This window comes from Cyprinodon variegatus, unplaced genomic scaffold (genome assembly GCF_000732505.1).
Source record: "Cyprinodon variegatus isolate N-32 unplaced genomic scaffold, C_variegatus-1.0 Scaffold131, whole genome shotgun sequence".
Lineage (NCBI taxonomy): Eukaryota > Metazoa > Chordata > Actinopteri > Cyprinodontiformes > Cyprinodontidae > Cyprinodon > Cyprinodon variegatus.
Window position 1 is genome coordinate 1,099,148 of NW_015150584.1, and position 12,946 is coordinate 1,112,093.

Sequence of the window (12,946 nt, forward strand, 5' to 3'; positions counted from 1 at the left end):
GGAATTCTGAGATTAAAGTCAGAATTCTGAGAAAAAAGTCAGAATTCTGAGATTAAAGTTGGAATTCTAAGATTAAAGTCGGAATTCTGAGAAAAAAAGTCAGAATTCTGAGATTAAAGTTGGAATTCTAAAATTGAAGTCGGAATTCTGAGATTAAAGTCAGAATTCTAAAAAAAAAAAAAAAAAGTCAGAATTCTGAGAGAATTCGGACTTTTTTCTCATATACTGAAATACAATCTAAAAATCTTTTAACTTATTTTTTATCTTCCTTATTATTGAATATGTAATTTTTTGTGAAAAAAGAAGAAGTAGCCTATATTGTAATTTACAGCTGGCGTTATTGGAGTCTCACTGTCCTGGGAAGAGGAGAGAGCAGAGCAGAGGACGCAGTATCCTGAAAGAAGCGCTGCTCTCTTCAGACCGCTTCTTGACGGAAAACATGTGAAATCAGAGGGAACGACCCAAGAAGCAGCAGTTTGTTTTAAAGGTTACCCACCCCTCTCCTCCCCATATGTATTCAAGTGGACCCGAGTGGGAGGACACTAACAAATGTTAATGTTGAAATATGAGAAAACGGAACCGGGGCGGGTGAAGGCACATGGGAGAGGACTGGTGGTGAAGCTTATCTGGGCTGCGGAGAGCAGGAAGACCAGAAAATAGAAAAATAAAAAAATGCTTGGATCTCGATTTTTTAAAGAGGGATACATTCACAACTGTGCGCACCTATTATTCAAATGGATCGGTAGACGGAGAGGAATCTATTAAGAGTCCAGTTCCACTTTTTTATTTCTTTATTTTTTTTTTAAATCGGATTAAAGAAGTAAACTTCATCAAGAGGAAGAGACGATATCTAGAAGTTTGAATCGGTTGCTGAAGCCAGAAAAAAATGTTGCGTGTGTTTTGGAGCGCTTTGAGTCTTTTGTGGACCTTGTTGATCTGCAGCGTGTGCAGAAGCTGTGCGCAGGAACGACAGTAAGTATCCTGAGATAAGCGCATAGCCCTGTTCTCATAAGTTTGATTAAATCTGCCAGGTTTTTTTTAAGCGTGTGAGATTTTTTTATTGCAGCTATAGACTTCTGCTGGAGCTTAAAATGTGATTATCTTCCCGGCGTGTTTGTTTTCGTCCTTAATCACTGTTTTGCCCTGTGAGAAGTCAGAGTGATAGTTTGAGATCCTGCACTGCTGATGTTGCGCTGCAACGGGACTCAAAATATGTGCTGTGAGAATGATAAATATAAATAGATTCCTGTGCTTGTCAGTAGCCTCTTAGACCCAGGCACAGTGATGTCCTCAGACAGCTGCTCCAGAGGGTTGTAGTGTTATTAATAAGGGGTTATAAGGAGTCATGACAGGTCAAAGGCGGCTTTGGTTGTCAGGTACCAAATTCTAGAGGAAGTTTGCGCATGAAACAAAAGAAACATTTCTGAGACCTTATCTAAGATGCTCTCTCTTGTATGCTAAACAATAACTAAGCCCCCTAAGGGAGAACAGCTGGGTGAGGAGAACTTGATAAACACCAACCATGTGATTGAAATAAGTACCACCTGATCCATGCTCATCTCAGAGCAAGTTAAAGTCTCCTAAGATCAAACGCATGCAGTCAATTTCCACGCATTATCCCCCTTCTCCTGAGGTCTTTTTTTCCCAGGGATTTTCTCATGGCTTTTGCACTGGGACTTCAGTTGCCTCTGGCTCTAATGCTGCAGTGCTGTAATACCAACCACCTGATCCTTCTTTCATGCATGCAGTTGGGCTTAAGGCTTTACTCAACCATGGACTGTGTAATCTTCACTGATGGTGTTTAATGAAAGAAAAGTTGGAATATGTGTTCTGAAGCTGATCTACATGGTTCAAGATATTTAAACATACAGTTAAGTATTTTCTGCCAAGAGAACGCTGACGTGGGATGAACTCCACTAGATCCCCGAAGGTGTGCCTGGTTATGGCATCAAGATTTTTTCCCCCCAGCTTTTATTGTCATTACATATTTCACAAGTACAGAGCAACAAAAAGAACTCTCTGCATTTAACCCATCCCCTTGGGGAGCAGTGGGCTGCCATTGTGTGGCGCACGGGGAGCAGTGTAGGGTTAAGGGCCTTTGCTCAGGGACCCAGAGTGGCAGTCTGTGGGAGTGGGGCTTGAACTCAGAAGAGAGATTCCTAGCACAATGCCCTAACCACTAGGTCGCCACTCCCCCTTAAACATGTTAGCAGAAGATTGTTTAGTACCTTACCTGTGAATTGGGACAGGACCTCCATGGGATATAACCTATTTTGTTTTGTACAGCACCTCCTATAGAGCTCTTGGTAACCAACTCAACAGCTCAAATCGTTCTTATGTTTCTAAAGCCAGTCCTGAGCCATTGTTGCCTTTTGACAGGGCAGCAATGTTTTACTGAAAGAGACTACAGCCATAAGGGAATACCAGTTCCATGACAAGGCACACATAGTCTACAAGAAGACCCTAAGGATCACACTGTCACCTCTGGCTTCTCTTCTTTTCCTACATCCTGATCATTGCCCTGTGCTTGCTCCAATACTCCATTCATGTGATGTAAAAAAAAAAAAAAACCTCATTAAACAAATCAAACTTCTTTCATTGCTCCTTAATCCAATTCTAATGCTCACATTTCAGTTACTGATTCTTTTGAAAAGGGTTCAACATGAAAACCTTATTTTGCAGGTATGCAGCTCCCTAGGCAATAAACTGCAGCTCATTGTGTGGTCTAACCCAAACTTGCAGGAAAAAAAAAATTCAAAAAACAAGCTAGTTTTCTTCACTACTGGAAGGAAGCAATGGCTAATTTTTGACATTGTTAAATAACCAGAATCAATTTGGTATTTGTCTGTATGATTGCTTTGGCCTGCAACAGACTGGCAACCTGTCCAGGATGTACCCAGCCTTTCAGCCATAGATTTCTGGAGATATGCACCGGCCCCAATGTGACGGTGATGGATAAGCAGGGTGGATGAACGGATGGATGGTGGGTGTATGGATGGATGGATGGATGGATGGATGGATGGATGGATGGATGGATGGGTTGAGGTCTAGATGGATGGGTGTGTGGGTGTATGGATGGTGTGTGGCTGTCTGGATGGATATACTGGATGATGGATGTGTGGATGGTTGGATGGATTGGTGGGTCTATAGATGGGTGGGTTGATGGAGCGTTTGTGGCTGAGTGGATGGATGGATGAATGGGTGTGGGTGGTGGATGGATGGGTGTGTAGATGGATGGATGTGTGGGTGGATGGATGGATGGATAGTTGGGTGGGTGTATGGATGGATGGGTGGGTGGATATATGGATGGGTTTGTTGATCAGTGTATAGATGGGTGGGAAGGAGGGTGAATAGGTGTGTGTGGGGGTGGATGGATAGATGGATGAATGGGTGTGTGGGTGAGTGGGTGGATGTATGGATGGATTGATGGATGGGAGGGTGGATGGGTGTGTTGGTCAGTGTATAGATGGGTGTGGGGGTAGATGGGGTGGTGGTGTGTCCTGGGCTTGCCAGTAAGCTTTGGCAAGCCCTGGACTGTTATCACTTCAGCATGGTTCTTTAAATGTCATTTTTGATAGATGCAGATTCTGCATACCAGAATCACCTCATGAAAGCCAGAGCTTTAGCTACGCTCTCATTCATTTGCTGTGCTCTCATTTAACATTTTCAACTTGCTAAAAACCTTTCTATTATTTACATTTTCTCTTTAAAACACATCAACTTTGAGAATAACATGTTTTTTTTCTGTCTCATATATCCCATCAACTAACAGTGGCCATAATGATGACAGAATCACTGTTATTCTTTTCCCCTGTAATAATTTTGCACAAATATAGGATGCCTTGTTTAAGCCATGTATAAAAACCTCAACATAAATGATTGCTATTGAGGCTCTGTGACCCAAGATGCCACATTAAATTAAGCTATGAGGCCTCAAATTTGTTTTGCTTTCCTTACCATTCCTCTCACTGGGCTGAGCTGTTTTAATTACTGCTTTGAGTTTGTAAGTTTCTGATTTATGAAGAGCGACTCATATCGTCTTTACTTGGACAATACTTTATGTTGCATAGTATTTATACATTAGGGAAACATGTCATGGATTATTGTTTCAAAGACTGATCAATGTATAAAGAGAAGTATAATTTGGAAAAGTGGGGCAGAATTAAGTTAAAAGTTATATTAGTATAATTTTCAATTTCTCTTCTTTCCCTGCAACAAATATGGGTTTTTTCAAATGTTTTTGTAAGAGTAAGATTGAGCTACATCAGTAAAACATTATTTTGTTTTCAGGCTTTTCAAAGTGTGTTACCAGAGGTGCAAACAAATGCGGAGGGAGCTGCTAATACATATTTTACAACTTTGTTTTTAAATGACTTTTAAGGGATTTAAGGACAATATGTAGCTTGATTTGGAGGAAAAACTAAAACTTTGCCTGCCCATTGGTTTCTGGAATCAATTTGTCATATTAGCTGACCTTCAGGAAAAAAAAACAAGCAGCATCTGGCCGTCCAACAGTATTCCTAATTTTGACCCTTTGGTTACGCCATAAATTCCTGGAATTCCCTTTTCTTTTTTAATTTATTCATCATTTGAATATTTCTTCTTGTTTCTTTTTTTTTAAAGATTCCAGGCAAGGATCTTACGTCCAGCAAGTTGAATAACCCACTTTTTCTACTCTTCTTCTGGTTTCACTAAATATCAACAATTTAAACCAAATGTCTCAATTTTGGGGTAAATTGAGCAAAATATTGTCTGCTAGCCATTTTTGTTTAGTTCTTCACTAATTGAAAACACTTTACCCTCAACATTTTCTTGATCGCCACTCATTGCTAAGGCTTTACAAGGCATAATGGAGAGGAAAAATACATGTAAGTTCTATTGTCAGGTCATTGCTACATGATGTTATGATACAGATCATCTTAAGATTTTTTAAACTGATATTTCTTCACGTGTTCTCTAATTTGCTTCAATTTCTTTCAAAAGTAGGGAATATTTAGGTGTGCCAAAGCTTTTATTGATTGTGTTCTGGGGAAATCCAATTTATGTAGGACAGTCCTATACCTGCATTAATCAATTTTATTGATTACATTCGATGGGCTTAGTTTGCAGAATAAGTTTGTTATATCTATGTCCACGTTTATGTTTGTGTAATTAGCCTAAGAATGTAGAACCTAATATCCAAGGCAAGACAGACAGTGAGAAAGTTAAAAACATTAAATAAAAAAAAAAAACAAACAAAAAGTGTACAAACGGAATGCGGAGCTGTGGATCTGCAGCAACAACTGGGGGGAGGCAGGGCACCACCCCTCACAAGCCCTCTAGTTTAGGGGGAGAAAAACAGATAAGTGACCACGGTAATCTGATGGAAGATTATTATCCAGGTGAGTCACTTACCTGGTTTAACAGTTCAGTCCATCCTCACCGAGTGAAGCATGGGTCCCATGAACTGACAGAGCGTTCAGGCAGGTTAAGGGTTCCACAAGTCCAACAGCGAGTTCAGGCAGAAACATTCAGATCCAAGCAGGCATGCTCAGTTGTTGAGAGGCAGAACTGGACATGACATCAGGAAAACTATGGAACTTTAAACTAGCTCCGTCCACCGAGCCAACACAGGAGCAAGGCACAATCAGGAAACAACAAGACAAACACTAACAACCCTCTCTAACAACTGGCTTCCAAGAATGAAAATATGACCCTGGAAATCAGCCATGATCTCCAACTAAAAACTCTGGCCCTCATAGCTGTGCTGAGCCATATAAAAAGCAGCAGGAGCAGGTGGATAAGATGAATGACCATTAGTAACCGGGGAGACTTAGGCAGGTAAGTAAACTGAACAATCAGGTCAGCGATCATGACAGTTTGATACCTACAGGCGGGTTATTTTAATCACAGATTAAATTTTAGAGTGGATGACTTATGTCAGCGTTTAGCTGCATGTGATTCTCGTATTTTCTTCGCTGGTCATTTCTGTTTAAAATTTGGCCCCTGATATAACCCTTGCCTCCTGCTATTATTTCTTTCCATCTGTTCCAATATTCTTTTCTAAATCTTCTTTCTCATCTTTTTTTCTGTCAGGGGTTACCTGGTTACCGCCCCCTCTGTTTTCCGAGCTGGAGTGGAAGAGAGTGTGAGCGTCACCATCTTTAATGCAAAGGCAGAAACCCGCGTCCAGGTGCAGCTGTCGGTGAAAGGACAAACAGTCGCCCACAGCCACAGCTCAGTTTATGGTGAGGACAAAATCTCTAAGATTTAAGGGAAAACCTGTAGATTTTTGTGTGTTGCTGGATCTCATTCTAACAAAAGCAAAATCCCTGTAGGGAAAATCAACCATATGACTGCAGCTCTCATACCTGATGAATACATTACTTAAATGTACAAGTAACACAATGTTAACAAACTCTAGTTGACTTTGAATTTTCTCCACTTCTGCTCCTTTTACAGATAAAGGCACCATCAAATTGAAGGTGAGTACAGCAATGTGTGAGCCAGCTGAACTGTTGCCCTGGTTGTATGCATTCCTAAGGCAGCATGCACATCAACACTTGCATAATTTGTAGCGCAACATCTGTGCCTGCTCATTCATTGACAATAAGGTAACAGCCCCTTTGTAATATGCAACAGCTGTTGACGTATATGTTTGTTCCGCTGCTCTTGAAGGCAGGATTCTATCTACCCCACTGGGACTTCATCTCTGATTCTCATTTGTTTAACAGCCTAACTTTAATCTTTTAACACACCTCAGTGTTCATCTGTTTCCTCTGTTCTTTCAACAGTCAATAAATACATTAAAATAAACAGAAAAACTTTAGATTATATAATGCTTTATATACTTGAGTCAAGGTTTTAGAGATATTTAACTATTTTTTCTTATTTGGATTTGATCTACATGGACTTTACTTTTAAACTTTCGTCTTCACTCCATTAGGTTCCATCTGGGCTGAGAGGGCAGGCTCTTCTGACGGTCTGGGGAAACCGTCAGCTCACAGAGAGAGGCTACATTTTCCATAACTATACCACCATCACCTTGGAGAGCAAGGGTTCAGCCGTCTTCATCCAGACCGACAAACCCATCTACAAACCCAAGCATAAAGGTTCCCTTGTAAAGCCGCTGGTAGTTAATTAGTTAAAATTGCTCAGAAATGTAGAGCACATAAGTGCCCTTTGAGCACTTTGCTTTATTATTTATATACCTTGAAGCTCTTTACAGTTTGCCTTGTTACAATGAAAAACTTTTTTTTTGTCTTTTACTTATGACAGAAAGGTTTCCCACTTTTTGAGGAGGAAACCTGAGTAGGGTGATGCTGATCTGAATTAAGTCCTTTATACTCTGTTACCCTAAATATTATCCAGCTGCTTCCAAGAGACACATAACTAGTAGAATAAGTGCTCCTGGGTGTCATTTAATCTTAGTAAAAATATATTTATATTTAAGCCCTCATAAGTTTTTCAGAGAAAATGTATGACAGAAAAATATCAATAATCTAAGCTATAAACATCTAATGGATTGTTATTCAATTCTTCATTTGAAAATAGAAAGGATGTGGCACAACTACAAACCTTCAAACATTTAGCCATCTACCTGTATGTAAAGTAATTATTAACACAAGCCTTTGATGCAATAATAACCATAATCTCCCCATAATCTAGATTCTATGGAGGAGTGGCAAGAGAAAAACTATTATTGAAATGAATCAAGCTAGTGATAGGAAGTCCTACTTGCATTTTTGAAACAAAAAAAAAAAAGATTGAGTGGTTAGATCAGACTAAAATGTCCCTTCTTGGCTATAGTAAAATAATGCCACATAGAAATATTAATATGCTTCACAGTTAACACAAAATCCCTATGGTGAAGCATGGTAGGGCAACATGATGCTACGGGAAAGGTTTTCATTAGAATTCACACAAAAACTGATCTGAATTTTTGGGCCAGTCTTGGTAGAAAACTTTCTGGTTGCTGCCGAAGAACAAACACTGAAGCTATGTTTCACCCTCTGGCAGGAAAACAAACCTAAACTTAAAGCCAGATCAGCGCAATCCGTGTAGCACTTTCATTCTGCCTTTCAAGCTGAGAAAATTTGAAGAGTTATGAGTACATTTGCTTTGTTTCATAGATTCTGGATCATAGAGAATAAAACTAGAGAGGCATTAATCGTGTTTTCTTGGTGTTAGGATAATTATAATTGATGATGTGAGAGTGTATTACACCTTAATATTAGCTGCCTGTAACATTGTTAAGCATTCCTAGTGAAATGTCACATATTGCTATTTTGGATGGGAAAATGTTTTTACAGTTTTTGTTTTGTTTTCAGTGCTAATTAATGTCTACACTGTGACGCCTGATATGAGACCCATAAATGAAAAGGTAATGGTCTATTTAAGCCTAATCAAATTCAAAACTGCTGACTCTATTAGACTTTTTTTGCCCTTGTAAGTAAAGATGAGAGACATGATTTGGTCTGTGTGCATTGAAATGAACAGTCACCTATTTTCAGAGGTCAAGTAAGAATCATTTTATGTGGAATGTTTGCAGTGGATGCATTATGTACTTTGTGTTACGTTGTTGACACTGAGTTTATTGATGTTTGCGGCTGTGAAAGTGTCTCAGTTACTAGGCAGGACCTACTTCTACAGATAAATAAATGCCAAGTAAAATAAAGCATGGGGATGAGGACGTGGGATACAGCATACCTACTTGCAAATAGCTTGTTTTTTCTTCCATTTTTTAAACACATTTTCAAAGAATGTGTTTTTAATTTCTTTTTCTTTTCTTTTTTTTCAGGTTGAAGCATATATTTTGGTGAGTAGAAAGAGCTACAGGACCACCCAGAGTTGGTAGAGCTGTGCTTAGAAGGGGACAGTGGCAATTTTCAGTTTCCAACTTGATTTAAGATGAAAGAGTTGAAATAGCAGAAGGGAGCTCACCTAGATAACAGGGTGCTCTTTGAAACAGGAAAAGGATAAACAACATGAAAGGAACATTTAGGAACTTCTCTTCTCTTCTGAAAAGTTAGAAACAAGAACACTGGGCCTTTGTTTGGGAAGATATTTGTTTAAAAAATTTTCTAAAAGTTTTTTTTTATCCATCTCTATAGTTGTAGTTTCTCTCAATCTTTCTGTGATAAAATTGTATGACATATGCCACTGCACATTAAATCTTAGACCCACATGTATCTCAACTGACTCTTTCAGGATCCAAGAGGATCTAGGATGATCCAATGGAAGGGTCTTAAATCTCTCTGCTGTGGTAAGCCACACTTCCTGCAAAATAGTAAACCAATAATTTTTGGAAGTTTTGCATATAAGTATTTTTGTGAATATTGTATATAAAACATAAGTTTAACAGAAAGGTTTCTTTAAGTTACTTTAAGTGCAATCAGAGGGAGAAGAAGTATGACAAATATGTTTTACTTCTTCATACCCCTTTTCAGACAATTTACATAAATCAGTGTTAATTCTTTGGCTATATATACTGTCAAGTTTATTTATTGGAAAATTGCGTTTCTATTTATGTAGAAATTAATTTATTTGGAATTTTAATTTAATTTAATGTTAACCAACCTCTTTTTGTGTGGATTTGGTTGTTCGCTTGTTTGAAGTATTTTCTTATTTTATTAATTAATTAATTAATCAATTTATTATTATTTATCAAATTATCTGAAATAAATTCCTTTTCATTCATTCAGTCATTGTTTCCCCCCATTACAGGCATCGTGAACATGAGTTTCCCTCTATCTGACCAGCCTGTGTTTGGAGAGTGGTTGGTCTTTGTGGAAGTGCAGGGCCAAACCTACAACAAGTCATTTGAAGTGCAGAAATATGGTGAGTCTATCCATCTAATAATGCATTCATAGCTACACCCATTCATAAACCCCTGTCTATTCTTTAAAGTCATAAAACAGCTGGTTCTTAATCATACTGATCTTTGGGAAGAGCGAGAGCATGCACCAGCCCACTTCTGCTCATGCACGCTCTGTTTAAAAGTTTCTGTTCTCATTGCTCATACAGGCTTACTGTGTCCGAACGTCCGCCCTTACCCCTAAATCAGGGATCGGCAACCCAAACTGCTCAAAAAGCCATATTGGACCTAAAAAACAAAAAACAAATCTGTCTGAGGCCACAAAAATTTAAAAGTTTTATATAAGCCTCATTTGGCAGCACGGGCTCTAAGTGTATAAGCCCACTTTAAAAAAGGACTACGTGGGCTTAAATATATAATAAGCATTCATGATTGAATTTTATCTGGAGCAAATGTCACATAGTAGCATGAGGTGAGGAAGGAGCAGTGAACGCTCTCACCATGTGAAATTCACCATGCAGTGCTTCACCGCCCTTCACCGCACAGTTTAGGTTTTGTTGCATTGATGAAATTATATAAACACGATAAAGGAATCTTTCTATGGTGGACGTGTTTCTGTTGGAAGGAGTTGAATGAGTCATAAGGAACCAAGCAGAAACTGACATCCATCAGAGCTGTGTTCTCTAACCCGTTATTTTTATTTTGAGGATTGTGGAGGTAAAAAGTGAAAAAAATTTACATCCACCAGAGCGCTACCTGTTTGATCTGTTGACGTTTTTTTTCATGCTTGAAACAAAACTAGCAGCGGTATTGGAGTTTGGAGATGCAATCCATTTCTTAAATCTATCTTTGCTCTCCTCTAATTTATCCAGAAGTTCTACAATCGCAGAACTGGAAATGCCTTTCCAAATTACTATTTTTATTATTTGAAAAATTCTCGTGACAAATCAAAAATGCAGGAAATGCTTCCGCATTGATAATGAAAGTCAATGATTTGGTCTATTCTTCTTGGAATCCCCTGTTCTCATCGGTTATCTTTCTTTTTTTCCCCTTTGGGATCCATGGCCCAAGACACACCCACCGCCTTCTTTGCCTGGCACCACGCCACGCTGACACATGTGTTGCAGGCTTTGACCACTGATCTCTATGGCTATGACGCAAATTTTCGTTTAAATAAATGTTTACATATATTGTTTAAATGTATTTATTATACAAATGTTAACAGCATTGGAAAGCATAATGAATGTCTGTCTGATCTTCTGCGCAAAATAAAGCAAATTAATTTAAATAGGGAGCCGCTAGGGGGGCGCTAAAAAGCCGCATGCCGACCTCTGCCCTAAATCCATCAATAGTGACAGCGGGCCACTGTGACAACAAATCCTAAAATGCTTTGTGAGGACAGCTCTCAACGCAAAGCATTCTGGGATATATCTGCCTCTTCTGAGGCCTTTATTTTCTTCTTATACATTTCATAGACACTTTTTCTATTACGACCCTCTGCGATTCTCAAAGAACCACGGTGAGAAAGATGAGCTTCAACAACTGTCTAGCTCACCACAGATTTATGCCGGAAAGTGCGCATGCGCAGAAAAATAAAGCTAACTGGGGACGAGCATGTAGGACGGCCTCACGTAAATATTTCACCAGAATGACTGACAATTGGGAGGACCACTTATTTAGATGATCCACCCTGAAATAAAAGATTGTTCTCTATACCTTTAAACTCTTTGAAGTTTTTTATTATTATTATTTTGTAGAATAGATGGTGTAGATTTTGTTGTTGCTAAAGGCCTTATTTGCATGCATATTGGCTCTATCAAAGCTAAGAAGCTAAATTTTTTTAAGTTTACATCCTCCTAGCAGACCCTACTGCTAGCACAATGTGAACATGTTTTTTTTTATCACCCCAGCACGGTTCAGTATGTAGAAAATAAATTGCACAAGACAGCAGAAAGGAAATTTTTTTCTTTTTTCTCTCACAGTGATGCCAAAATTTGAACTGGTTATAGTTCCACCTCCTTACATTCGTGATCTCAGCTCATGCGAGCAGGCAAGTGTCACAGCCAGGTATGTTACATTTAGCGTTATTTTATTTGAACCTGATTTAAGTATTCTTAACCAAACTACAATTGTCAATTTATTTTATTTTGCTTTTTATGTGATAGACCAGCAAAGATTGGCCAATCGTTGGTAATTGGAGGAAAAATAGTACTTGACCGTTTGTGTGCATATTTGACAAAATTTTAAAACAGAAACTCAAGGGATATAAATACTTACTGATGCTAACTGTCCATTATTTGGGTTAGTCACAATGATAACACATTGTTTTTATTGCACACTGCAATTCGAGTTACAGTTTCTAGAAGTTTGTTACAGATTAGTGAAGAATAAAAAATGAAAGCCTATGGTACATGTTTGATTCTTGTTTTAGGTATGCATGGTAGGCTTGAGCCAGAAGACCTGAGAGATCTGGGCGGTTGATACACTGACAACATATCTATGACATATTTTGGTGCTAAGCTGTTCTGTGATTTATAGAATAAGAAAATAATTTCAAAGTCCATTCTCTGATATACAGGGATCCATTGTACCAACTTTAGAACTGGGATGATATGCTCCAGTTTCTTAGTCTAACGAAAATAAACCAAATTATTATTTTTTGAGGTCGGATTTAATATTCTAATTTTCAATGCTGTGATGGTAATAATGTAAATTCATCATAACATAACTAAAGATGTTAAAGTTTTCATCTGTTCAGGAATAAAGCTGCTAAAAAATGTTTCAATATTGTTGTATTTTATTGAGTGGATATGTATGACTTGCTCTGATTATGATGGACTAATTCATGTTATATGTTAACCTCTGACATGTCACTTTTAAACAGATACACCTTCGGAAAACCGGTAACAGGAAAGTTGACAGTAAATATGACTGTAAATGGAGTTGGATACTACCGTCATGAGATGGGCCAACCTGTAATTAAAACAATGGAGGTCAGCTTTATGAGCAGCTGTGGAGTGTTTTTCTTATAACAAACAAGATGTAATAATTATTTATAAACAAGTTTTTTTTCATTCCTTATAATTTTTGTTTTATTACAATTTTCTCTCTCTTTCTATATATATATATATATATATATATATATATATA

The 12,946-nt window shown here is 38.2% G+C and overlaps 1 protein-coding gene across 1 annotated transcript in view; it reads left to right on the forward strand.

Annotated features, from left to right (window-relative positions):
* The first annotated feature begins 523 nt into the window (after positions 1 to 523).
* cpamd8 (C3 and PZP-like, alpha-2-macroglobulin domain containing 8) overlaps positions 524 to 12,946 on the forward strand; it is a 53,723-nt gene continuing 41,300 nt past the window's right edge. Inside the window, exons 1-10 of the mRNA XM_015376188.1 lie at positions 524 to 972; positions 6,076 to 6,227; positions 6,442 to 6,464; positions 6,926 to 7,091; positions 8,310 to 8,362; positions 8,780 to 8,797; positions 9,190 to 9,244; positions 9,706 to 9,819; positions 11,779 to 11,863; positions 12,681 to 12,789. Coding sequence (XP_015231674.1) covers positions 887 to 972; positions 6,076 to 6,227; positions 6,442 to 6,464; positions 6,926 to 7,091; positions 8,310 to 8,362; positions 8,780 to 8,797; positions 9,190 to 9,244; positions 9,706 to 9,819; positions 11,779 to 11,863; positions 12,681 to 12,789 — 861 coding nt within the window. The 5' untranslated portion in view covers positions 524 to 886. The remainder of the gene's footprint in view (positions 973 to 6,075; positions 6,228 to 6,441; positions 6,465 to 6,925; positions 7,092 to 8,309; positions 8,363 to 8,779; positions 8,798 to 9,189; positions 9,245 to 9,705; positions 9,820 to 11,778; positions 11,864 to 12,680; positions 12,790 to 12,946) is intronic.